The 26,067-nt window shown below is 40.6% G+C and overlaps 2 protein-coding genes across 2 annotated transcripts; both read left to right on the top strand.

Annotated features, from left to right (window-relative positions):
* Positions 1-7,887, top strand: LOC137670061 (solute carrier family 2, facilitated glucose transporter member 11-like). Its single transcript, XM_068412646.1, has 12 exons — positions 1-24; positions 968-1,066; positions 1,674-1,834; positions 2,729-2,853; positions 3,210-3,339; positions 3,941-4,089; positions 4,464-4,651; positions 4,996-5,106; positions 5,660-5,761; positions 6,122-6,197; positions 7,219-7,346; positions 7,681-7,887. Exons 1-12 carry the CDS (start codon positions 1-3, stop codon positions 7,885-7,887), a joined length of 1,500 nt encoding a protein of 499 aa, XP_068268747.1.
* An 8,172-nt stretch (positions 7,888-16,059) lies between these two features.
* LOC137670083 (solute carrier family 2, facilitated glucose transporter member 11-like) lies at positions 16,060-25,888 on the top strand. The gene is made up of 12 exons (XM_068412686.1): positions 16,060-16,083; positions 17,643-17,741; positions 18,276-18,436; positions 19,051-19,175; positions 20,707-20,836; positions 20,982-21,130; positions 21,740-21,927; positions 22,993-23,103; positions 23,180-23,281; positions 24,383-24,458; positions 25,229-25,356; positions 25,682-25,888. The coding sequence occupies exons 1-12, from the start codon at positions 16,060-16,062 to the stop codon at positions 25,886-25,888; spliced, it is 1,500 nt and encodes a 499-aa protein (XP_068268787.1).
* The last annotated feature ends 179 nt before the right edge of the window (positions 25,889-26,067 follow it).

The following is a 26,067-nucleotide window of genomic DNA, read 5'->3' as shown; positions in this document are numbered from 1 at the left end:
ATGGCTGGTTTCCTCTCAGACCTGGTGAGTATCCAACTTCTTGTCTTCTAGCCCTAGTCACTAACAGCAGCATGATCTTTAAAGATTACAGCAAAGGGAACCAGTATTTCTTGTAACAAAAACGAGCAACAGAGCTCATGGTTGGGTCAACAGTGATTCAGCAATAAGACTACACGGCATCTCCAGAAAATATGTTCGAAATACAAAAGAGTGAGAGGTTTAAAAGAGGACCTGGGAAACCAGGAAGGAATAGGCATTTTGAGGAAGACAGAGAAAACAGTAGCAACGAAAAAGACAAAACAGAAAAAACCCTCCCACTGTACTGCCCTGCACTCTCAAGGATATTTGAGGATACTCATCTGTTTAGAGCGTGACCTGGCGAAATGCCTGAAAACATATGTGCTTTGAAGACCGCTCTAAAATCCAGTGTACACCATGGAACCACAGCATTTCAAATAGGAGTCATTCAAGTAAGGACTCTAAAAATGCAGTTTCCTATGGGGATAATAAAAGTGAAATGTAAAAAAAAAAAATTTAAGAAGACAAACTTGATTAGTCTCTGGAAACATTGGGTGAACAATGTCTCTGAGGAGGCAAAGTTGAAGGAAAAAGGGGATTCAAGAAAGCTGTAGCTTCTTACTAGTACAAAAGCAAATACAAACTATCTGAACAAGGCTTTTATGACTTTTTTTTTAATTTCTGTGTCTAGCAGAACTAACAGAATTAGAGACTGCATCTTTTCAGGCTGCTAATAACCGGGAGAGGAATATAAAGGGACGTGCAGATTTGCATCTTGACAATTTCCCAGCAATTTTGCTTGATTATTGAAAATTTCAAAAAGGGTTTTTGCATTTTAAAGGCTTCTTAATCATAGAAATGTGAAGATATAAGATTTCATAAATTATCTCATGGTCTGAAAGCCATGCTGGTATCAGGAACTTAGGATGTGTTTCATCATCTTTGGCAGGTTCAATACCGGAAGCTATTGCTAATGATTACGGTGCTAGGAATTGGTGGAACCCACCTATCTGGTTTTCAAATGTCTGTGATCAATTATACTTCTCCGGTAAGCAAAGCCTTCAGAAAATCACATCTGTAACTGCCCTTCATGGGACTAGGCCTTACACTTTGAAGATGGTCTAAAAAATCTGTTAGTTGTTGCTATGTGAGTTTATTCCCAGCTCTTTCCAATGCCATACTGTCTACTGTCAAAGGACAAAATGAGTTTGCATGATTGTTAGGAGCTGTGCTCCAAAGAGAACTTCCTACAGCATTGTGTGTAATCAACATATTGAAACACCCTCCTTAAAGATTATGCCATGGAGAAAAAAGATTAAAAACTAGCTGACTGAGTCTCAACCTTCAGTTCAGCCCTTTTCTCTTTATATCCACTGCCTGCAACAAGAACATTTGCACTTCACTAGAATCAATAAATGGTCCCAATGTTTTGGTGTAGGAGAGACAGTATTCAGCAGACTAAACAGTATAATTAATTTTTGAAAGATTCTTTTACACTATTAGGCTGTATGAGAGGAAATATCAATCCTAATTTGCAAACAAGTGTCCCATAGTCATGCTTTTACTAATGATTATTAATCTATTTTTTTTTAAGTTGTAAACATTATGAAGAACTATTGTGATTAGTGGAATGAAAATCTCTTTTTCTGTCCCAGTACATTCAGAAGTTTATCAACGAAACGTGGCTGGAGCGATACGGTTCTGTGCTGCATCAGGAGACACTCACATTATTGTGGTCCTTCATCGTGTCTATGTACTGTGTAGGTGGAATGATAGGGTGTCTGTGTAGTGGGTACCTGACTGCAAAATACGGAAAGTAAGTATATTTCCCAACAGCTCACTAATCAGGGGTGCAACAAGGGAAGCAATTAAATATTACCTAATGTAATGGATGTCAGAATTCTCACTGCCCCCTCCTAGTGCAGAATTTACTCTACCCAGCATGTATAACTACACTGCAGTACTTTAGAGAGACAAGAATATGCAACTATTCCTGATTCCCTTGTCATGGTTTTTGGTGCCATACAATTCCTGTAATTTTGCTGAAATTTCAGTAAAAAATAAATATCTGAAATTTCTTTATTGGGCAATAATGCCCTAGGTAGCCCAACAACACTGCAGTAGTGCAGAGGAGGATAGATATTCTGGAGGAAAAGTGCGCTTTTTTTGACTTTTTTTTTTTATTGGTCACACCCTTTAAAAAAATTGTGCAGGTTTATTCCTCTGTAAGAATAATGAGAGTTTCAGCAAAGGTAAGCTGAAGTCCCTCAGGCCACATTCAGAACCCTCTCTTTGAGGGTGGCCATAAAGGACAAAGCCAGAACTCTCTAGCTTGAGGTGGGCAGTGAAGCAAGTTCTCAGTGAAACTGGATTTGCCTTGCTCTGGGGACATGTGCAGTGTTTGAGATGGGAGCCTCGCCCACAGGAAAGAAGTGAAAAAGACCATTCCTTATCAGTATTTATCCTGCAGGAATTTCCTTCAGCTTCATGATGTACTCACATAGTGTTAGGATGGAAAAGAGGATATCTAGCTTCTCCCTTTGCTGCAAAGACATCATGTCTTTTCATAACCAGATGTGGTTGTCCTATAAGCGATGGATTGAAACATGGCCATGGCTTAGTCTGTAAACCCAGAGGAGAACAAGCAGACATTAGTCAAAGATGAAAAACTAAAACATGGATCATACCCACGTGTTGTTTGCTGTTGCAGGAAGAAAAGTCTGCTGTTCAACGACGTGGTCCTAATAATAGCCACACTGCATACTGCCTTCAGTAGGAGAGCCAAGTCTTTCGAGATGATCCTGATTGGGCGCTTCCTCGAGGGCATCAGTGCTGGTAGGACTCCCCACTACTCCATGTTAATGTGACTTCTTTGGGGTGGATACAGAAATCTTCCTGCTAGGAGTACCTGGGCATGCAGAGTAACCCCAGTGGAACAAGGAACAGGTTGGGAAAAGGTAAGATGAGCTGTCCTTTGCCTTCAAGAGGTCTCTTGAGAGAGAGATCTGATGGATTAGCTAAACTTCTTGCTTGAAGTAAAAGGTACATTTTCAGCTAATTATTATGGAGGTTATATAGCAAACAGTTTGGAAGAGAGAGGTGAGAGCTACCTTTAGTTGAAGGTGACATGAAAAGGGACCCTCTCTCTTGCTTTCTATAGCTTTAGCTCTCTCATGTCTTCTTCACTTTAGGAATACATATAAGTGCCCATGTTCAGTATGCTGGAGAGATCTCACCTAAGAAGTTGCGTGGATTTGTAAATGTGACCTGCTCTGTGTTTCTTGCACTAGGAAAAGCTGTAGGAAGAGTTCTTGGATTACGGTACTTGTGCTACTCCTTTTCATCCTATTTTCTGTTAATTTTTCTTCTGTGTGGCAGGGAAGTGTTGTTCTCCCAGTCCTAGAAATAGACATACGCTAAGGGCAGGGCTTTACTTTGCTTAACTACAGCTGTCAAAAAGGATGCGCCTACCCCATACCAGTCACTGAGGTTTCCAATGTCATTCACTGGGGAGAGAAAGGTCCTTCTCTTGAGAAAGGACGAATCCATCTCAGATGCATGGTCTCTCTGCTGAAGTTAATAAGAAAAGATTGTATGTAAACACTCTTAGTAAACTTTTGAGATCTGAAATCTCTGCTAATTTCTTGATAACCTCCTGCGGAATTGCAGTGTTGGTTCAGAGGGCTTTTATGGGACTATTCAGACTCCACTGATCTTTAGAAAATATTCAAATTACAAGAAAAATATCAGTCTTGCAGTAAAAATAAAGTGCTGGTCTATTTTCCTTTCCCTAGACTAAACCTCTTCTATTTCAATTTATCTTTTCAAGATCTGTATGTATGTGTCTCTTTAGCTAGCCTAGGATCTAGTTATAGACTGTAATTGTACTGGACTATAAATACACTCTAACGTGCTTTCATAGAGATCTTTTAGGAAATGAAGACATGTGGAATGTGCTATTGTCCTTCTCTGGGTTGGTGGCATTGATTCAACTGGTCTTTTTGCCATTCTTTCCTGAGTCCCCTCCCTATCTCTTGCTGCAAAAAGGAGACAAGGCTGGTTGCTTGAAAGGTAAAATAAAACTTTAGATCCTTAATTTGTTAAACCATAACTCTTGGGAAAGTGAAGCTAATAGAGGGAATCAGCTTTTCTATTAGCCAACTACAGATTTCTTGATAATTATATGATAAAAGCCCTCCAGACTAAGTGGAGTCATCAGAAATATTTAAGATCTGCCCCTAAATACTACTACAAGTTGAAAGCCATTTTCCAGGGAAGTCTCACCACATTCCAGTAAGCAATGTTCTAGTTCTTTGCTCAGTGACTGATGAATCAAAGCATGGACTGAACTGCAAATGTTTAATGTCATTAAAAAGTTGAAAAAACACAGAACTCTGAGTGGATCAGGTGATGGAGGAGTATACTTCATTCTATCTCTTCTGTAGCCATGAAGCAGCTCTGGGGAGAAGGGAATTATCACACAGAATTTGATGACTTGATGAAGGAAAAGGCTCTAACAAAAGGCACAAAAATCATGAATGTCCTAGAGGTGCTGAAAGAACGATCCGTGTATCCGCAGCTGGCTACCATGCTCCTCCTTCTACTGAGTCTACAGCTCTGTGGCCTGAGTGCAGTTGAGTATACTCTATTTCCATGCTTAGATCTACTATTAAGCAACCGAAGCGCCACTATTCCAACTTCTCACTCTCCTCTGGATCTGCTTACACTATTTACATGACAGAAGCAGTACGCTTCTTTCAACTCTTTCTTTTTTTCCTGGACTTTCAAATCCCTTTTCTTCATCTCCATTAACCTTTCGATTTTTCACGTCACAAGCAGTTATGTCACCTCCACTAAGCCCCAATAATGTACTGCTGCTTTTGCAGTGATGACAAATCTAGTTCTAAGTGATGCTGGATAAGCACGTTTCACATCTATTGACTATGCTTAATTTTTAAAATGTTTCTTGTTTCCCAGATCACCTTTTACACCTCAGAAATTTTTCAGACAGCCAACCTGCACGAAAGCATAATCCCATATGTATCTTTAGGAGTTGCGATCTCTGAGCTCATCTCTATCATCTTCTGTGTAAGTCAGACCTTTCTGGGGCTTTAAGAGTTAAAGTACATGTGAGTTGAGTCTATTCTTCTTTAAAGAAAATGAATCTTCTCTTTATGCACTAAAGAATTTTTCTGTGGTACTGCATAAATCTGTAAATTGGTTGTTCCATCCGCTCCAAATTTTGTCCCACCTTTTAAATCTTTCTTCCCATCTTCATTCTCCATTATTTCTTATTAAAAACCCTCTCTTATTCATACAGCTATAAATGAAAAGTCATTCAAACATAAATATGTATACTTATTACCATATATTTGTGTATATCTATATATTCGAATGGAGTCATAACATGCTTCCATTGATTACAGTGTTTATGAAAAAGTAGCAGCAATGCTGTGCAGCGATGGTAGTTCATAGCATTAGAGAGGCTAGAAGGAATTCAATAAAATAACAAACTTGGTGCCAATAAGATTTGTGTTCTCTAAAGTAAAAAGAACTCAAGAAGAATGCTTGATTTGTTGGATGGCTGACAGCTGGATTTTGCCATACTTCTAGTGATAGGCAATTTTTTTCTACTCTTCAGAGCTCCATTATCGATCGTTTTGGACGCCGGATACTCCTGTGGGGTGGTTATTTGCTGATGGCACTGATACTGGTGTTGCTTGAAACAAGCCTTCTACTGAGCGTAAGCAAATGTCTCTCTGGGAGTGGACCTGCATCAGAATTCTTTGTGCAGGACGGCAGATAGTCAGCCTTAGCTTGCATGCTCAGAATAGCAGGTCAGAATATCTTCTGAATACAAACTCATAGCCCCTCTGCAAGGCTTTTTTTTTTTGTCTTGCCTTGTAGTTGACCTTTTTTAATCAGGTTTTCAGACAGTCAGTGAAAAACATTTTGTAAAACCATTGGCCTGCCATAGCGTTCCTCCAGCTCTCTGCCTGCCTGGGCTTTTTCATAAATATTTCTTCTCCTATGTGTTTGGATCAGCTGTGCTGCAGCTATAAAATTAATTTTCATTCTCTTCCCTCCTTTTGCCTTTCTCTAGGATCAGTTCCTCTGGATGCGTTACTGCAGTGTTACTCTCATCTTTTTATTCATCATTGCCTATGGATTAGGACCAGGTGAATACAACAATAACAGCAACAACAGGAAACATTGTACCACATGGATAAGCACAGGCCATGAATGTATGGAAGTGGAACTAGACTGTGTGAATGTATCTTTGAAAATCAACAGCTTAGTTTTGGACTGAAATTGGGGGAGTTCCAATTTTTGTTGAGTTAATGACCCAAGAAACAATTTCTTTAACAAAGTATTTGAAATTATTCAGACCCTGATAAATCAGGACCCTGTTTCCTCTCACTGGATTACAGGTTCAAGCCAAAAAAATACTTGTCAATCCATTCACTAAGACTCGTTCTGGAGGGTGTGAATGCTGTTCAGTGCATACAGGCTCAACTGGTCCATCTCTGTCTTTGCCTAAAGGCAGAGGTAGCCTCTTCTAAAATATCAGTTTTCTCAACTGACCTGTAAAATCCTACTCTATTAAAGAATGATACCTGATAGCACACATAGTCTGTCTCTTAGCATTGCTCTGTCCTTTCTCATCCTCTCTTAATGTCACTCTGAATCACCTACACCAGAATGCCAGAACCACACTTACAGCTCTCTATTAGGACCTCACTTGCCTAAGACCAATATTTACTATGGAAGTTCCCTGACTAAACACTACTTTTAGTTATTACAGCCTCCAAATTCAAATGGGAACCTTTATTATGGTAAGGGCTGTATATGAGGACCATGAATGTCTTGTAAACCTAACAGAATTCCCATGGTAGTGGAACTCACGTTTCTCCTATGGGCAATGGAGAGAAATAGGCGATTAGGGCCATTCATCTTCATATTTTTTACATCTTAGGTGGTTAGAAACTGCACTTCAGGGGTGTCCATCTCTCTCCATAGACCATAAGAGAAGTCTGTAGGGAAATGCAGATAGACATGGCTGTGCTGCCCAAATTCAGATGATCTCACAGTAGCCTGCCTTACTGGGGCTGTGTTTGACCAGTGACATCAGTTCACTTACTTGGAGGAAAATGTGAACTACAACAATGTTTCTATTGCTTTTTTATGGTTTTTCCTCAGCTGGAGCCGTGGCATCTGTCATGAATGAAATCTTCACCCTTTCAACAAGGTCCTCCGCTTTTGTAATTGGTGGAATCGTCATTTGGCTAGGCCTCACTTTCACTGGAATGATTTTCCCCTTTGCTGTCGTATGTAATTTGATTCAAATCTTCTCTTTGGCTCTATCAATTTAAACTGGTTTCTAGGCTGGTCTGGACAGGGAGTAGAATGTAATGCCTTGCGGATGATCAAAGCTGTGAATCCCTTATTGCTACTGGCATATGGAGGCCATTTATATAAAACACTTCCTAGACTTCAGACATCATCTGCTGCCTCAAGAACAGATTGAAAAGATAAATAAATGTTCCTTGTGTAAAATCAACTTATTCCTCATTTCACAGGGACAAATCAACCATTTTCAAGAATCTATAGGGGCAAGTGTTGTCAGGGAAATCACTCATCTTATTCTATTTTTATCTCCAGATGCTTCTTGGTCCTTTTTGCTTCCTCATCTTTATTGCTGTCCTGATCATTGCAGCAGTTCTCATCTACCTGTTCCTCCCAGAAACAAAAGGGAAGTCGACCTCCGAAATCACAGAAGAATTCAAAACACGCCAATTTAAGAAGAAACGTCATCAGACTGTGGAGAAGAATGCTACCGAAGAAAAGACGTTCTGCACCAAGCTCTGATAGGCCACCATAAGCAACTTCCACTGACAAAAAGCTCCGTCTCAAAATTGAACTGAAAGCTAAACCTTAACATGGACTTTCCTCAATAAAATGTAATCCAAAAGTAATCCACAGATAGCTTGTCGTTAATCCAAGTAGTCCTATTTTATATTCATCTTTGCTTTTCATGGTGCGGGACAATGGCTCCTTCCTACAACAGCTCCGTAGCAGGAAGACATTAGTAACTACAGACACTTCTCCGAACTGGCATGTGGAAAACATTTTCAGGCATAACACATCAATTTTATTTCAAGTCTTTCTCCTTTGCTATCATTTTAAAGAAGCAGGATTTGCTCTATGTTTGTTACTTTGTAAGAAAGCTCTGCTCAAGATTAAGAGCAGGATGAACAGAGGACGAAACATAAACATAGTTCTTGCAAACAATTTTCATGTCATCTCTTTATGATATCACACTGTAAAGGACCAAGTACTGATCATGAACACTGCACATGAACAAATATCAGGTAGAATAACAAGGAGAACTCAGTTTTGTTCTATTTTCTTGGGCTGACATCAAGTAACTGTATGTCCTGATTGTCTCTAGAATGACTGTCAGCGATCAGCCCCCGTCCCTGGGCATTTGGTAGAGAAGAACTCTCACCTGCATCCTCTGGAGCAAACTGACTGCACCCTCCGTGCATATCAGTTGCAGCAAAATCTGGAGCAAGTTTTTGTAGCGTAAACAGTGCTCTCAGCCTTATTCTGGGTACCTGATGGATGGCACAAGGGTTAACAAACACACAGGCAGTGCTGAGAGCTAGAGGACCAGAGCCCTGGAGTGAGTCAGGGAGTAAGACACTTTGAGAGAGCACTGAGAGAGTAGACACTTTGAAAATTCAGCCCATTTTATAAATAACTAACTGCTCCAAAAAAAAAGCAGAAGCTGTGATAGCCAATGTCTGCTAGCTGTGTACTGGCCTAGGACACATTGCACTCTACTAGTGCACATCAGCATACAATATTACACTTTTTACCACTGCTGTGCTCCACAGCACCCATATACTGCTGCTATTCAAGAGCTGTTAATCTTGCTGACCACTGCAGCATTTAATCACTTCCCTCACCAAACTCTTCTACCTTTGTATAGGACAATCAATTATTTTTCCATTTTCTGTCACAGTTACAAAGGGTATACCATGCCTCCTGGTTAGTAGGACCATAAGTCCTATCTTTCTGCAGTTTAACCACTCATATTGATTATCATTGTGCTGGAGCACTGAATCAGTGTTGAGTTTTAGGGAGTTTTCTATTTAAAAATTTCAAATAATATGCTTGCTACTTCTAACGGAATAGCCACAGAAGTGGCTCTGGTATTAAAGCACCAGTGTGTGTTCCAGCAACTGAAACTTGGGCTAGATTTTATATTTGATCTGATTTCATTCCCTGTATCAAAATAGGGAGCACTCATGCTACAAAATGTTCCCATTCAGAAGGATCTTTCCTATTGAGTCACTGAAATATTGAATCCATCCGTTCTAAGCACTGTCCAATTGCTGCAAAAACCATCAATCAACAGAAATCATACGAAGTAAACATTAACCTCAGAGTCAGACGGTTACTTATGCAGAAGCTGCAGAAAAGGCATGAGGGAAAACACTTCCTCAGTCTAACAGAGTTCTGTCTGCCTGGGATCAGCCACCCCTTCGATATAAGATGGACAAGCTCCTTTCAGCAGTGGTGAGTACTACAGCTGGCAGTACCAGCTGTGGATATTAAGCTTTCAGAAGAATTGAGAGGTTGTCTTTTGCAGTTACCATTCCTAAAGAAAATACAATACATATGTACCAAAATATTTTTGAAATAATAGGGTAGACAATGGATAATCCTTCTAATTTTGTTACTGTAAAAATTAGAGCCAACATTTAAAATAAAAAATCAAAAGACACAGAATTAACTTTCTGGACTAAATCATCACGTAAACTTTGAAGGAAGTTCCAGCTGGGTAGAGAAACTGATTTTTAAAAGAAGTTTAAATGTCCTCTAGTACTTAAATGGTGAGGCATTTCTATACTGTTTTCACCTGCTCCCACACCTTCCCACGTACAACTGCGATACTATTAAGCTTTCCTAGCAAACAGCCTGATAGTGATATGAAATTGTGCATTTGAAAATAAAGGTTTTGTGGATTGGTTAATTAATTAATATGAAGAAGAGTAGCAAAACTGATAATCCAGAACCTTTATCTGGCTGATCTTTTTTTGCATTCATGCTTTCTTTGCATGTTCTGCTAAGATTATTTAAGCGTCATCAAACAAGATATCCTAGAAATGCAGAGACTGTGATATCACCAGTTTCTTTTGTGATGAACTCGTACTGTCAGCAAACTGCATAAATTACCTCATCAATTTACTACAAATTCTTTCCAACAAATCTGTCTAGATACAGCATGACTTTGAAATTCTACACGGAAACGCACATGCATACAAACACAAAGCCCTTTAATGAATCAATATGCTACGTTATCAGTGCAAAGAGCTGCCAGTGACTGTGACCGTAGTTTCTCTGTTCGGGTTCAGGGAGGGCACTTCCAAGGTGCTGTAACAAAAGCCATGTTATTCGGCAGGCAAAGAGAGAGATCAGAGACTACTGATGTTTTGACAACTGTATAGTGTTAATTGAGGTTTATATACTAACAACTGTGAGACAGGATCTTCTTATCTGCAAGACTGTAAACACAGGATATAAACATATGTCACTGGTGTTACCAGTGCTTGTTAATATCAGGATGTCTGAAACCTTAGGGGAATAACTAATTAATAATCTAAATAAATCTGCATGTACAAATATTATGATGCATGAATAGTACAGTTGTATTAAGCGTTCCTCTTTGTTCTGCACAGCTATGAAGAAACTGTGGGGTGAGGGAGAGCACCAGGCAGAAGTGGACAATCTGCAAAAACAAAAGGCAGCGATGGAAAACACCAAAATCCTGAGTGTGCTGGAAGTGATGGAAGACCAACCTCTGCACTGGCACCTGTGCATTTTGATTATTGTGATCATAACTCTGCAATTCTCTGGCATTAATGCAGTTGGCTATCTTCCCCTGTCCATGCATTAAAACAACTCTTAGGTGTCAATAAGAAAATTCTGCAGTTTAAGCTTGCAGACACTATCAAAGAACTTGTATCTGGGTGGGAGTCAAGCAGGCACGAGATTTACTCCTGGCCATCAACTGGCTGCTGTTTTGGCTTTGGATGTTTTTGCCCATTGATCTACCAGTTTTTATTTGGAAAACTGGCATTCACTATCTATCTACCTGACAGAAAGAGAGCTTCACTGAGCTGGCAAAGTGCTACATAAATGCACCATGTTATCTAAGAAGAGAAGTTTTGAAATATGGACATTTATTCTGCAATAACGCTGGGGACAGACTGGCTTGTGTATGTTAACCTGCCCACAACAGCTCCTGTGCCTCCACACCTCCAAAAAGCCTAACAAGGTGCTACCTGCATCCAGGCTAAAATATGCTTCTTTTTGCCACCATGTCCTCTTCCCTCATCCCCTCTGTGGCAGTGCTTCTATTCAGCTTGCAGCTTCCCTAACAATGTTGTAAAGGGGAATTTCTAATGCCTGAGTTTCCTGTTTGCCAATAAGAACAGGACAAGACCAAACGGAACACAAATATAACATTTATCTTCTTCCATGCTGTTCATTTCCCAGTTTGCACAGATTTCACAACGTGGTGCAATTGCAAGTGGTAGTACTTCTGAACTGTGCTGAGTAGCCATGGAGTAGCTACCTAAATAGACATATAGAAAAATACATGTTAGGATCAGTGTTCGCTATTGGCACTGTACCAGATCAATAGTGTATTCTGCTGTGTTAACTTCCACTTTCATTTGTCAGTTCCTTCTCTCTGATTTTACTCTCCTCTCTCTCATTTTCATATCTTCTCTTCAAGAGTCCCAACCTTTCTTCACATACAGAAGAGAAAGTTTTCTGTGGTAATCTTGGTCAGTGTGACTTTGTCTTTGCTGGTCCTATTGCAGGAACCAGTCTCAGCAGAAGCACAGCTGGAACATTGCAGAGGGACTGTTCATCCCTGTCATACAGCACCAGGTCAGGTTTAAAAGCATGAGCCTGGAATCCCTCTGTCCCTCTCAGGAAGTCCAGCCATGCTCACTCTGATACAGCTCCAGTGTTTCCTGCAAGAAGTCAGTCCTTCACAGGTAGTCTTGCTGGACACCTTCACTACTTCATGGCTTAGGGAACCTTTCCGTCTCAAGCATTCATCCTCTCAGGCTGCACAAATCCAATGTGCCAAACCTCAGGAGGCCTGTTCTCCCAAATGCTTACTGGTGCTGCATCTCTTGCAGTTACTGATAAACTGGGCAGTACATGATTAACCTGCCAGTATTAATGTCTGCATGTTGTTTTAACTCCATGCCAAGGCCTTTCTTTCTCATACTTCTGCAAGCAATATCTCAAATTATTTTGACTATTCACCCTGCCTATCTTTTACTCAAAAGGAGAGATAAAACAATTAAGCTAGGCTTTTTTCTTTTAGCTTTCTCATCTTTGTAGTACTGCTGCTTCAGTGTCATTGCTGTGACTGACACCTTCAAGAAGAAGGTGGAAATTTCGGTGCCATCCAACCTTACTTATTTCAATACAGGCCCATCAGGGCCAAAATCACTGTTCTGAGGCTGCAGCTGGCATGCAACAGAACTGAATATAAGCAGTGGCATCACTGTTAGTGTGTCAGGGTTATGCTTGCAGCTGTTCAAAGGAGGTTATGTTCTGTAAATATTATGGCTCCAGTAGCTGTTGTTGTTGTTGTCAGGAGAGTTAATAAAACTGGCTAGAAGGCAGAGCACAGCCTCTTTCAGCTACTGCCTGATAGAGCCTTCTCATCCCATATTTTTTTGTCTTTTCTTGGGCCTGCCTGGACATAGTGGGGCTAGAATAGCTGTACCAGTAGTGAAAAGAGAAAGGAAAAAGCTTCATGTGAATTCCCTCATCTTCCTCAGGAAATTCACCCATCATTAACACCTCTATTTTCACTTCTGTAGGTCCAACACTAGATGATGATAGGTCTATCATTTTTCTGGACCACAGCTGATTTGTATCAGACAATGACTAGGACAGAAAGTAAAAAGACAGCAGTTTCTTTCTGTTAAAAGCATGTGAAAAGCTTTTAAAAAGACAATTCCTATTTCTAACACTTCCTATTTTCTTGACAATCAGCAAAAAGGACAGGTCACTGGTGGAAATGTACCCCATTTGCTTGCTTACCAGTCCTGACATTAGAGGTGATATCACACCTTCAATCCATTGTTTCCAATGCAAGTTTTTCCTTCTGTTGTGTTTTCTGGGTCTATTTCTGCATTTCTGAGGTGCTGCGCACAGCTGGGCTTGAAGAAGGCTTTATTCCACATGTATCAGTAGGAGCTGGTCTCTGTGTGTTCCTTCCCACTCTGCTGTGTGTAAGGTGCACTGTATCAGTGTGTTACAAAGCTTTAGCTGTGCTTACAGTGGAGTGAGTGCTTTTCCTGATCTTCCAGACCCTTACCATTGAGCAGTTTGGCAGGAAGACATTGCTGTGCAAGGGCTATGCTTTCATGGCCGTGGCACTGTCTGTCCTCACAGTTACTCTCTCCCTTCAGGTAAGAAGAAATTTTTAACTGTTTTATTCCTATTGCTGTTCCACACCTAAAGACTGACACATTTCATGTCACAGTGACAAAACAACTGGATGTAGACAGCTACAAAGTGAAATTTTGCCATCATTGTCATCATTTTGTCATCATGTTCAAAGTGCTGTAAAAGGAGAAGAAAAAAAATTATCTTTCTCTGCTTTATTTCCAGAAAAACCTTGTCTCTTTCTGCTTCCTTATCTTTACTGGGATCTTCATCAGCTCAGGCATCTTCATCTACCTCTTCCTTCCAGAGACAAAGAGGAACTTGGTTATGGAAATAGCTGAAGAATTTAGCACTTTACATTTTAGGAAGAGACCTCATTCCTTTACAGCAAATACTTCTCTTGAGGAACATAGCACCTACACTAGCTTCTAGCTGGTCAGCAGAAGGACCATATATTAAGCAAGGTCATAAAGGACCTTGATCCTTGCAGACAGCAAAACAAAACAAAGGCAAATTATTTGTTTTCCATTATTGGAAAAGATATGAATGTTCCTTCACAGACACAAGTGCATCTTCATGAACGAAAGTCACTCTCCACCTTAAAAACCTGAGAGCAGTCAATAATCAATAAATCATCATAACATAAAATATGTGCCGTGCTGAAGATACAGATTTCACTTAGGAAATGTTTTGTGCCTAAATGTCTTCCTTAGTTCCAGTGTCTGTGATTTTGCTATTCAGAATTTAATTTTGAGTTTTGGATTATAACAAACCCAAAGTCTCAAATCAAACCTAGAAGAAATCACTGAGTCCCACTCAGTGTGAAAGTAAACTGCAAATGGCTTCAGCCATCCACAATGTGCAATACAGCGTAGATCAAGCTGGCTTAGAACCAAGACCAGCTTTGAGCTCTTTAGACAAATTTATGACACATCTCATGAAAGTGAGTTTCATGTGTTTGTCCGTTTCACAGGAAGCATTTCTTACAGCTCTGTATAGAACAAATTAAAAGATCTCCTTAACTCTGTAATAATTCTTTAAACATGAAACCATGCACAATTTTTATAGTGTAACAGAGCTTTTTCTAGAATATAGTTGAAATTTTTAACAGAAAGGGTCAATTCCATTGACTTGACAAAAAACAAGAGATCAGCTCCCAGGATAAAATCCTCCTAAAATTGCTGATAAGGTGAAACAGTACCAAGCTGTATAGTCATGTGTAGCTCAGAATCACCAGAAATCCCCAAAAATATACAAGATATTTTACTGTGAGCTGGTGGAATTTACTGCTCTTTGAGATCCTCGATAATTATTTTCAAGGAGTGTAGGAATCCTTATGACATAACCCCCCTACACTTTGATACAATTTAAGAAAAATTATGTAACTAAAAGGAAACATTAAAATTAAAAAATTAAATAGTCAATAGCTATGCAACTTGCATTTTTGTACAATCAAAATGTTACAATTGTTGGCGTTCAAAAGAAAATGCTAACAAAAATGCCAAATCGTTCTAAATGCTATTGCAAGCCAGAATAAACACCATTTGCTATGTCATTATATGGGCAATAGTTGGAATTACACAAGTGAACAAGGTTTTATTATTAACATGTATTTTTTCTCATTTCTTTAGACTCCCAGTATCTGCAGTAAACCCCTCTGTAAATAATTGCATTCTGTGTTTTATGAACTGAAAGTACAAGTCCTGAGGGTGAGCTTGGGCATCTACTGATAGCTTCAGTACAATCCCATTGCCCCATCTGCCCTCACCCCAAGCCTTGAGGGTGGGGGAAGTCCCCCGGCATGAGTAAGAGCAAGCAAAAGACTTTGAAGGCAGGAACAACATGAGAGCCCCAGGCAAACCTCTTTCTGCCTTTTTACCACTCCTGGCCAACAAACATCCCCATAAACACCAGACAAGAAACACCCTTCCTCAGTGCAGTCCAACTGATACATAAAGCCAGAACAGCAGAATTAGGCTTTGAAATTTGCTACTTCTACTTCAAGCCCAGTGAAGGGCTGTGTGCTTCAGAATTTGCCTATTTTTCATCTGATGATAAACAAAATTTACTATACCAATGAATCTGAAACACAACACCACACACTTTACTTATTAATAAATAACAGTATCTAAACAATGTACCAGCTGCTTTTTGCTTTGTGCAGATTACAGCAGAGATACTTCTCAGTCTGTATTGTAGCAGTAAAGTATTTTACTGTTCCTGGAAAACTGTTTAGATTTTTTTGCCTGAACTGTCCTCCTCTCCTTTTCCAAAGCCCTTGCTACCCACCACGTGCAAAATTCCTCTGCTTTGAAACTTTCCCCCTGCAGACTGAACTAGGTGCAATTATTTCCTGAAATATTTAATCCAGCAGTGTCAACTTTGGCCAGTCCAAGTAAATATAAGTGAGTGAAGGCGAAGTAGTAAAAATTTAACTCTGGTTCCTGAAGCCAAATGCCCACTGCCATACCAGCAGGCAGGAGACAGAGACACAGAAGCCTGTGATGACAAAGACACATCACACACTGGACAACCAGCCCCTAGCCAGAGATGACCGGCTTCCTATCAGACCTGGTAAGTACTTGGTGGGGTATTTACATCTGGGGTATTTTTGTACACTACTAGTGTTTCAAAGAAAAGAAAATCAGTATCTCAGTAAAAACAAGAAGGCTCCTGTTCACTAAAAGCATGTCAGAAGTGGTTCTGCCCACTATTTTGAGATATCACAGATGTTTGCACTTCCTATGCTCTGCCATACATCTTTGTCATATTTTTATCAATACGTTAACATTTCTTAAATGTTTTAATTTACTGGAAAATACTTGCTTATCCTCAAGCATAATTTGCTTTTCTTACCTGCTGAAAAAAGAGTTTTGTTAAATATATCACTAATTATTTAGTGCAAGAGATGACAGGCAGAGGTTTTGAAAGGCAGGGAACAGGACTGGATGTCAGCAGCTGTGGCACCTTGACAGGGGTGTTTGTGGGAGCCTGCAGCATTTATATCCTGGCTATGACTGAGTCTTGAACCCTCACACATCAGTGAGGCACCTCCAATTAGGACAGTGTCTCTTTGAGAAAGAGCTCCCAGCTCCTGCTGGGCCCACTTAACCTCTTATCTGGGAAAGGGGAATATGGCAGGGCACCTCTGAAAGGCTGGCAATTTTTCATTCATTTATGGCTTATTCACTATGTCCTGCTGCAAAGGCTGCTGTAGTGGAAACCTAAGTGCTGTGCCGGTTGTGTATTTTCAGATCTGTAACCAACTAGAAAAGTATCAAAGTGGGATGCCTGTTCTCAAAGCTCACAAGAGATTAATATGACCATGCTGCTTGAGACAGACAGGAGGTGCAAGAGTTCAGAACTGATGATGGTAATAAGAGCTAGAAAAGACACTTTCCTCCCGCAGCGCAGCTTGAGCAGAACCAGTGCAGAAGGGAAATTCTGTCCCAAGACTTTTCTTTGCTGTTCCCTCCTCTCTGTCTCAGTAAAAATACCATGGATTTCTAAGGGCTGCCACACTGACAGAAAGCTGAGTGGAAAAACATGCTACAAGCAATGTAAGTCTCCTTTTTTGCCCATTTCAGACTTCTTTTTAAATTTTTAGCTGCTGTGGGCAATTTCAGGAGGCTTTGCCGTAAAACTTGAGTTGCGGGATCACTGCCCACTATTCAAGGGCCTGAAGGGTAGCTAGCACAGCGCTGCTCTCTCAGATAGGATAGGAAAGGTCTGGGTACAGAGGGCCTGATCACTACTGTGGGCACACGTCTGAGCTGCAGATAGCCTGGCCACTGTCCAGAGAGCAGAGAGGAAAGTAAGACCTCCCTCCTCAAAACCACTCACTCACGTATTAGCCTTGGAGTGTGGAATGACCTTCAGCTTGCTACTCTGTTGACTAATTATGAAGGAGGGGAGGGAAACGTAGTGGTTTCCATAGATAAAGGCTGCGTTTCCTTGAGTGGGATGTAGGGAAATCACAGGAGGATGTACACTTCACACCAGGGCAAGCAGAGGGAACATGCCTATCTGCAAATCCCTTGAACAAATGAGATGTTTCCGGAGAACGAAAGACACATTCCAAGACCAGCCTGATGTGTCTACGAGCTTAAGAAGACTTTGTTCTACCTCTGCAGGTACAGTACCAGGGGCTCTTTCAAATGATCGCTGTCCTGGGGATTGGTGGAACGTTCCAAATTGGCTTTCAAATTTCTTCCATCACCTACATGTCTCAGGTAGGCAAAGATGCACATGGCACACTGGTTAACGGTGGCACTGAGTCTGCATTCCTGCTTGAGGATGCTCCTTTCTGGCAGTCAGCAAGGGTTTAATAACAGCATTCTCCTCTCACGATTCTTTCTCATTACTATGCTATCATGTAAAGCAGAACATGTCAAAGTGTTGAAAACAGAAGAAAAGAGAGACCTGCAAGTTGTTGTTTATAAAGCTGTTCCTCAGAAGACGCACACTGACTGGGGTGGCATCTGTCTCCCCTATAAACCTACAGCACATGTGCCTACCTCAGTGGTCTCATTTGACACTATTCTTCACTGCAATCTCAGCCAAAAAAAACAAAGAATGAACTCCTTTTAGTGGCAAAATGAACACACCATACTCTATTACACTATGTCTATTAGCTAACGCATACTTTCAGAGTCAATATGAAATAGTGACTTTAGCTGAAACAACTAAATTATGTTTGAAATATAATAAAATACATGCACTGGAGTTACAGTTATTATTAACGAAAATCCTTTTTTCTGTCTCAGCATGTTAAGGCTTTCATTAATGAAACTTGGCTGGAACGATATGGCTACCCCATCCATCAGGATAACCTCTTGTTCCTATGGTCTATCACTGTGTCCATCTTTGGTATAGGAGGTCTCTTGGGTTCTTCAGGAAGTAGATACCTGACTGTCAAGTATGGCAAGTATGTATGTTTAAAGACAATTTGTCAATAGAATCTTAGCATAAGGAAATGACAGTTGAGGTTTTACATGTGAGACAGACTTTTAGGCTTAGTCATGGCTGTAATACAGCCAGCTTAGCAGTGATGTCAACAGATTTTGCTGTTTCTTGCCCTTGTCCTGTCACACATGCTAACCAACTGTGCCTGTCACACCAGACACAGTTATTCAGGTTGGGTTAGTCTCGGCAAGGAGGAAACGGAGCCCCCCAGATGAAGACAGAATGGGTTTCTTGGAGGTGCTACTCAAAATATAGCAGCATTGAGATGCTCCTAAGTGCTGCATCAATGTGTTTCATGATGGTTTTTCAAGTGCAGAAAAGCTTTAAGACTTTTCTCCACTACAAAACCCAGAAGTGTTCCCAAACTCCCTGGTCTAGCCATGTGCCAAGGCACACTGTCAGTCCAGAGTATCCAGTGCCAACAGTGTGGAAGGGCTTATTTTGTCCTGGACCACATATGTATAATTTGACAAAACTAGCAAGACAATTTCACCCAAGACATCCTACATACCAGAAGCTTAAGTGCCACTTCCTTTCTGATTTACAAAAATTCTTTTTACTTTTCGGCACTTACAGAAAGAAATGTCTCCTGTGCAACAATCTGGTCATGATAGTGGCAGCATTCATCATGGGCTGCAGTAAAACAGCCCAGTCCTTTGAGATGATTCTAATTGGACGCTTCATGTGTGGAATAAGTGCAGGTAAGTGATTTCTCCCACAGGTCAGCAGGCTCTCCCAAAATTTTACATCTTTATTCAAAGTAAACAATAACCCTCCACTAGGAAAATAAAGTATTAAAGTCAGTGATACCTCTCCAGAAGACCTTCTATAACACCCAGCAATAAAATGCATAATTACTACTAATTTCACTGGTACCAAGCGAAATTCAGCTTTCCCAAGCACATAAATATTCAGAGCTGTCAAGAATGTTTTGATTTAATATGAAACAAGTTTTTTTTTTCTTATGGAAAAATATGTATAGTATTATCTTAATTTTGGTTAACAGTACTGGAAATTATATGGTATATGGTTTAAAGCTGGTATTCTCATAAAGCTCCAGAGAACCAGGCTGTTCAAAGCCATGGCCATTTAATTTTGACTCTGAACATATTTCAGTTATGTTCTACAGGGATATTCAACCTGATTCAAAGCAGTAAGTCCTTGAGGATACTACAAAGACCTGGGCATAATCAAACAAAATCAGTGCTGGCAGGTAGACCACATACAGCAAAAACATCCTGTGCTGGTATGACTTGTATTTGTCTCCTACACAAAATGTTGCTTTTCCATTCAGTTTGGATATTCACAGGGATGCCTATTTTAACTTACATCATTAGAAATTAATGTCTGTTCTTCAAATAACAAGATTTTGTACGTTGCTTCTCTGACATACAGTTGTACTGAAGAACAACAGTTGTATTTTGAGAACTATCCACGCACTCACCCTGCTATGATCTAGAACCTGTATCATGCCTCATGCAAATACCTAATTTTTGTTAAAGAGATTGCATATCTCCATTGCTTTGCCAACACGTAAAGCCAGAAGAACATGTTGCTTTCAAAACAGATAAAAGGGGCTGTGACCACCATATCAGGAAAAAGCTCTTGTTCCCAGAATAGTTTTCAGAATATCTGAGTTATTAAGTACTTCACTAATAGCTGGAAACATCAGCTCTGCCAGAAATCATAAAAACTATTGCTGGACAATGGAAAAGAAATACTTGTGTCTTCCCCCAAATCATGTACAAATCAACATTGAATATAGCACTGTATATTTAAATCTGCTATGGTTCTACCATGCTGCTCTTCTATAGCTCTTCTTTAGCATTGTGTCAGAAAAAGCTGAGGTTATGTGGGTTAACTACAAGGAAATTAAATATTACTACAGGGTGTTTAGTTATTCAGGACTTGCATAGTCTGTGTCCTTTAAAACATGCTAAGGCTCACAAGAGATACTGTGATGAGGCTACACCTACACGCCAAAGGGAAAACTATATATTTCTTAAGACTGGGAAACTGTACTGTGCAAAAAGGACAGGAACCAAATACTTTTGTAGAAAGGATTAGAAAATCTAGTACTGAAAAATCTCACATGTGGGTTGAGGTATGAGAAACAAATAGGTGCATGAGGCAGCTATATTCAGTAATGCTTAATTATTTACATGCAATTTTATTTCCAATGGTTATGAATGTCTTCTTTCTTCTCTCCCATAATTGTCTCCTCACCTCAAGGTCTTTGTATTCCTCTACATCATCAATACATTGGTGAAATTTCTCCTAGGAAGCTACGTGGATTTGCAAACTCTACTTCCTCTTTCTTTTGGTCACTGGGAAAAGCCGTGGGGCAAATTTCAGGACAAAGGTATAATACAATTGATTTCCCACACAATTAATTTCTGGATCCCCTCTACCTTTTGCTTCTTCCTCTGCTTTTCCATCCATTCCTTTCTCTCCTTAAAACAAATGCAATGAACTTTTATTCTACACACATGTTTTATCCCCACCAGGGAGCTGCTGGGCAGCCAGTCCCTGTGGCCCATGCTGATGGCCTCCTGTGGACTGCCAGCACTGGTCCAGCTGGTCACTCTGCCCTTCTTCCCTGAGTCCCCACCATATCTCCTCATGCATAAAGAAGACCTGGAAGGCTGCAAAAAAGGTAACCAAGGGCTCCAGGTTCCTGTTCCTCACTTGTCTTTCAATTGGTTTGTGATGTTTGCACTCCTCATATGGAAAAAAATAAACAGGACAACATTTCTCCTTGCTCATTTCTAAGATGACTCTGTGAATACCTACTAAGTATATTTTTGTTGTAGTCTCCACATAGAACATGAAACTACTTCTCTCTACAGCTCTGTATTACAAAACCTTTTGCATTCAGCTGACACCACTTGAGTGGTCAGTCTGGTGATAAATGATAAATGATAAATGGCTGTTTGCACTGCAGGACTCCACAGTGCACCCCTCAGCTCTGGTTGTTGGCTGTGTACCCTGCTCACACCCTGAGAGAAGGAGGGAGAAAAGTGGACCCATGGGCAGAGAGGGAGTCATTGTGCACCTCACTAGGCCCCTCTGTCAGAACAGGTCCCTTTGTGCAGGAGGGGACCAGGACTCTCGAACACGCTATAGGATATCTCTGCTTCACACCATAGCCACAGCCCATGCATGCTGTGCTGCCAGACACTTGCACCACCTACTCAACAAACTCCTTATGCAACAAACAACAGAGATGAATTAACATGGCAGGTCTCGCTCTCCTTCTCCACAGCCATAAGGCAGCTTTGGGGTGAAGGCCATCACCAAGCAGAGATTGATGACATCATGAAAGAGAAGGCAACAATGAAAAACACCAAGATCTTGAGTGTCCTGGAGCTAATGAAAGAACCAGCTTTCCGTTGGCAGCTGTACATGATAGTTATTCTGACCGCCACAGTTCAGCTATGTGGCATCAATGCAGTTGAGTGTATTTCCCCCTTAAAGTCTTGAAACACTTATTGACAACCTTAAAGGAGACATCAAGGCTCCCAGGAGCTCCCTCCATTTTTCTCAGGCTTCTCAGGCCACAACTTGCTGTCTGTCAGCCCTCCTACAGGAGTAGCAGCAGTCTTGACCAGGCTTTTCATGTGACATCCCTTTGCCCAGTTCTTGGTCCTTGCTGGAGTTACCTTCCTCGGTAGTTAGGCTTATTTAACAGCCATTTTTGGAAGCTATTACAAGGCCCCAGAACGCACTCTTACAAATGAGCCCACCCTATATTGGCAAAATTCACAATGTGGTTTTATGTTACTGCTCTCTGCAACTGCTGCTATTTGGCCCGCGGCTCTTATCATCCTAAGGTGTTGGGATGGCAGTGTGCTCACTCTATGTTTAAACCTAATCAACCAGCATGCTCACTGTTCTGGCAGCTTCTGCAGTTCTCCACCTCTTCCTCAAGCAGCACCTTTCTGGGATCATTTCGAAGCCACAGCTTTGCAATTGCCTGCATGATTTTTCATCACGGTGCAGCAACATCTGTAAAGGAAATACACAGCTGAGTATGACACAGCTTAAACCGGAATCTTTATTATCTCAGCATATCTCCAAATAATAGCAGAGATACTTGAAAAGAAAAGACGCTTGTTTTACCCCCTCACGACTCCATAACCCATGGTCTTCTTTCTTGAGAAAGGAGAGTATATCCTACAGTGATGTTTTTGGGTGGGCTCCAGAAGTGATAATATACGTGGCTGTTTCTGAAAGCACCTAAATCAGGACTCTGCAAGCCTAATTACTTTGCAGCAGCTGGAGGTCTTTTTGTCCCAGCATTTTGTCTTTTATCTAATTAATTAATTAATCACATTTTACAACATTTTTATCTGCCAATAAAGTGAATACTACCAAAAAAAGTGCAGAATTCTAGCTCACTCCAAAGCTGAGCTTCATACTCCTTGGTTAGCAGCTCCTATCCAGGGCAGTGTCACACAGGTATGGGTAAGAAATCAGTTATTTTCTTCTCTTACTGTTTTATGGGTTTTTTTCCAGATTTATTTTTATACTTTTGAAGTCCTCCAGGCAGCCGGCTTTGATGAAAAAATTATCTCCTATATGATCCTCTCTGTTGGACTCTCTGAACTCGTAGCTACTGTAGTCTGTGTAAGTCACATTACTATGGGAATGGGTCACAATTTGCTGTTCTGGCACTGATACCAGTGTGATTTCTGTCCTTCAGAGCTCCATCATTGAGCGAATGGGCAGGAAAGTGCTCCTAAGAGGAGGCTATTGGATCATGGGTTCACTGCTGGCTGCTATCACCGTGACACTCTCCCTACAGGTAAGGAAAATCTTGTGGCAGATTTCTCTATCTATTCTATTGATAACCTCTGCTCACAGGCAGGACCATGCTGCTGAGAAAGGAAAGTGAGGCTTAGAAGTGCCAAAATAACTTCTGTGTTAACAGCTTACCCTCTGGGAGGGGAATATCCTAAAGATCAAGCTTGTCTATACATAGGATTAAACCCTCTCTCAGCAAGTACTCTCTTGTACTCCTACCTTCCTTTCAACATGATCCCATGAGCTCAGTGAGGAGCACATAAAATATTGGAGACTAGCGCTGATTCCTGATTTCCTCAGACTGCAAGCACCAAACACTGGCCAGCATAGATCAAAAGACAGTCCTAGGAAAATGGCCCTTTCTATTCATGCAGTTTTTAACAAGTAACAACAAAACCCCAGACTCTTTGCATCATTTAAATTGAAATTTAACTTTGCTGCAGAAGATACTGGGAATGCACATATTTGTTGACAGACTGGAGACCAGTTCACCTCTATAACACTGTCATTGCTGTAGCTTCTTCATAAGCAAGTGTCCTGGGTTACCAGTATTCATCCAAGAGCTACTCCATAGACGCTACTGTAAAATTAGCCTTGAAGCAAGGTGGCAGCAGACTTCCACTTTTGTTTCATTCATGAAGGATCTCAAACATAGGAGGGAGAGATTTTTTTTCCTAAAGCATTGAGTCTTGTATCTTCTTGACTAAGATGTAGGGAAGTTCCTTTTCAGTACCAGTTATTGAACAATACTTTAACAAAAGTGGAGAAAGATGTGACTTGGCCTTTCCATATCTCTAAGGGTTGGAGGAAGCACCGTGGGGTCAAGAAGAAAGTAGGACAGGGTGGAAAAGTACTATTCAGAGTTCCTTTAACTGAAGGCTTCCAAGCTTGACAGCTGCTCTGCACTAGCAAACCTGCTTCTCTGCTCACCTAACAAAAACCTCACTGCTCCATCCACAGGGAAAAGCACTCACATTTCTCTGCCAGTTTCCCCACACTGTATATTTTTTCTTGAGGTGACAGTGTTGGAACACAAGCAGCATTTCTCATCTATGGCTATCAACAGATTTCACCCAGAAGTTCATCATGTTTCTTTTCCCAGGACTGGTATTTCTGGATGCCATACTGCAGCCTTTGTCTGATTATCTTGTTTGTAGTTGTCTTTGGAGTTGGGCCAGGTGAGTACTTCATTCAAAAAGAAATAAAGGAATCGAGTCATGTGAGTTTATTAATAAGGCTAGGAAAACACTGCATAATATTGCATAAGATTTAGCATAAGTAAATTCATTTAACCTAATCTTGTAGTCATTTAAACATTGTGGGTCCAATCATTGGCCAGAAACTTCAATGGTTTGGGTTTTGCTAATGAGAGGAAAGGAAGAGAGCAAAGAGTACTCACTGGAAAAATACAGCAAAAATAGAGCAAAAGCAGATGGGTAAAAGATTTTTTTAAAATACTAAGAAAAAAAGAAAGAAAAAGAGAAGCAAGAGTTCTCTTAAATTCAGTGTTGTATAACATTACATCTTATCCCACATAGACAGCAGTGCAGAAGACCTACTTCAGAGTAATTATTTTCCTAGCATACACTACCTGCTGCTCTTTAATTTTTTTTAAAGCCTGTTCATTCTTAAAATATTTGCCTTCCCATATGACAGGGACGATTTTCCTAACTCAAAGCTGTCGAAGACCTGTGACTTTGAAATATAACTGAAATGCCCAGGAAGAGAATCCAGGAAGATCATTCATTGGTGATCTAGCAGTATCATGCTGGGAATTCTTGTTAGTAATAATAATTGTTGTTATTTGGTCAATGACATACTCAAGTCTTTTGAAAGCCAGTCCATGACAGTACCCTCTATTTGCTGACTATGTAATGGTAACGCTCAATCCAAATGTTGAAACCAAACACATCAACAAGTAATGATTCTTATTCTTCTTTCCTTTCAGCTGGTGCCACTGTTTCTGTTAGGGTTGAAATTTTCAAGCTCTCATGCAGACCACCTGCCTTTGTGATTGGTTCAGTTCTCAACTGTCTGGGCATCTTTGTGATCGGAACAATCTTCCCATTCGTTGTGGTAAGTGACTTTCCCTGGGACATTTCCCAGGGGCACTAAGCTCAAATCGGCCATGGGAGCAGGAAGAAGAGCAGCACATGATAATGCCACGTCAGTCTAGAGTGGCCTTGGCACCTGCTCTCCCCGTCCACTTTTGCAACTGAAGGGCCCTGATTTGCTAAAGGTACTTATTCAGACTGAAATATTTGTCAAAGGTCAAAACACAAAGAACTCCTTATCAAATTCAAAGTACTTTGGGACCCAAATACAAAAACTGTGGCAAGAAAGTGACAACAGAAGAGATATGCTCATATTACTCTCTTTCTCACTTTGCTCTTCACTGCAGGAAAGACTCAAGCACTTCTGCTTCCTCATCTTTATGGGGGTACTTTTCACTTCAGGGATGATCATCCACCTGTTCCTTCCAGAAACAAAAGGGAAATCAATCATGGAAATCACAGAAGAATTCAATAAGCTAAACTTTAAAAAGAAGAGTATTCCAACAACTCCAAATCACGTCACAGAGGATTACACCTTCTGCACCCGGCTCTGACCGGCCGTGAGGGGGAGTCAGGCTTTCTTAAAAGGAAAGAAAAAAAGACATTTGTCGTTTTCTGACTAGCAAGCCTGTCCAAATGGACTGCCAGCTTTCCTACCTGTCTCTTACAAGGTTTCCATTTTGCCAAACCAGCACCTTTCTCAAGCACTCCACTCTGGGCAGCTTAGAAAAGG

Source organism: Nyctibius grandis, chromosome 14, assembly GCF_013368605.1.
Source record: "Nyctibius grandis isolate bNycGra1 chromosome 14, bNycGra1.pri, whole genome shotgun sequence".
Lineage (NCBI taxonomy): Eukaryota > Metazoa > Chordata > Aves > Nyctibiiformes > Nyctibiidae > Nyctibius > Nyctibius grandis.
Note: the sequence above shows the minus strand (reverse complement) of the source record. Positions and strands in the feature narration are given on the sequence as shown.

What these genes read in the sequence shown, in the direction of transcription:
- LOC137670061 (XM_068412646.1), top strand. Translation starts at nt 1, where the DNA reads ATGGCTGGTTTCCTCTCAGACCTG. An exon ending in AAACAAGCCTTCTACTGAGC is followed by an intron (nt 5,762 to 6,121) that starts GTAAGCAAATGT and finishes GCCTTTCTCTAG; the next exon opens with GATCAGTTCCTCTGGATGCG. An exon ending in TGATTTTCCCCTTTGCTGTC is followed by an intron (nt 7,347 to 7,680) that starts GTATGTAATTTG and finishes TTTTATCTCCAG; the next exon opens with ATGCTTCTTGGTCCTTTTTG.
- LOC137670083 (XM_068412686.1), top strand. Translation starts at nt 16,060, where the DNA reads ATGACCGGCTTCCTATCAGACCTG. An exon ending in AGCTATGTGGCATCAATGCA is followed by an intron (nt 21,928 to 22,992) that starts GTTGAGTGTATT and finishes GTTTTTTTCCAG; the next exon opens with ATTTATTTTTATACTTTTGA. An exon ending in TGTCTTTGGAGTTGGGCCAG is followed by an intron (nt 24,459 to 25,228) that starts GTGAGTACTTCA and finishes CTTTCCTTTCAG; the next exon opens with CTGGTGCCACTGTTTCTGTT.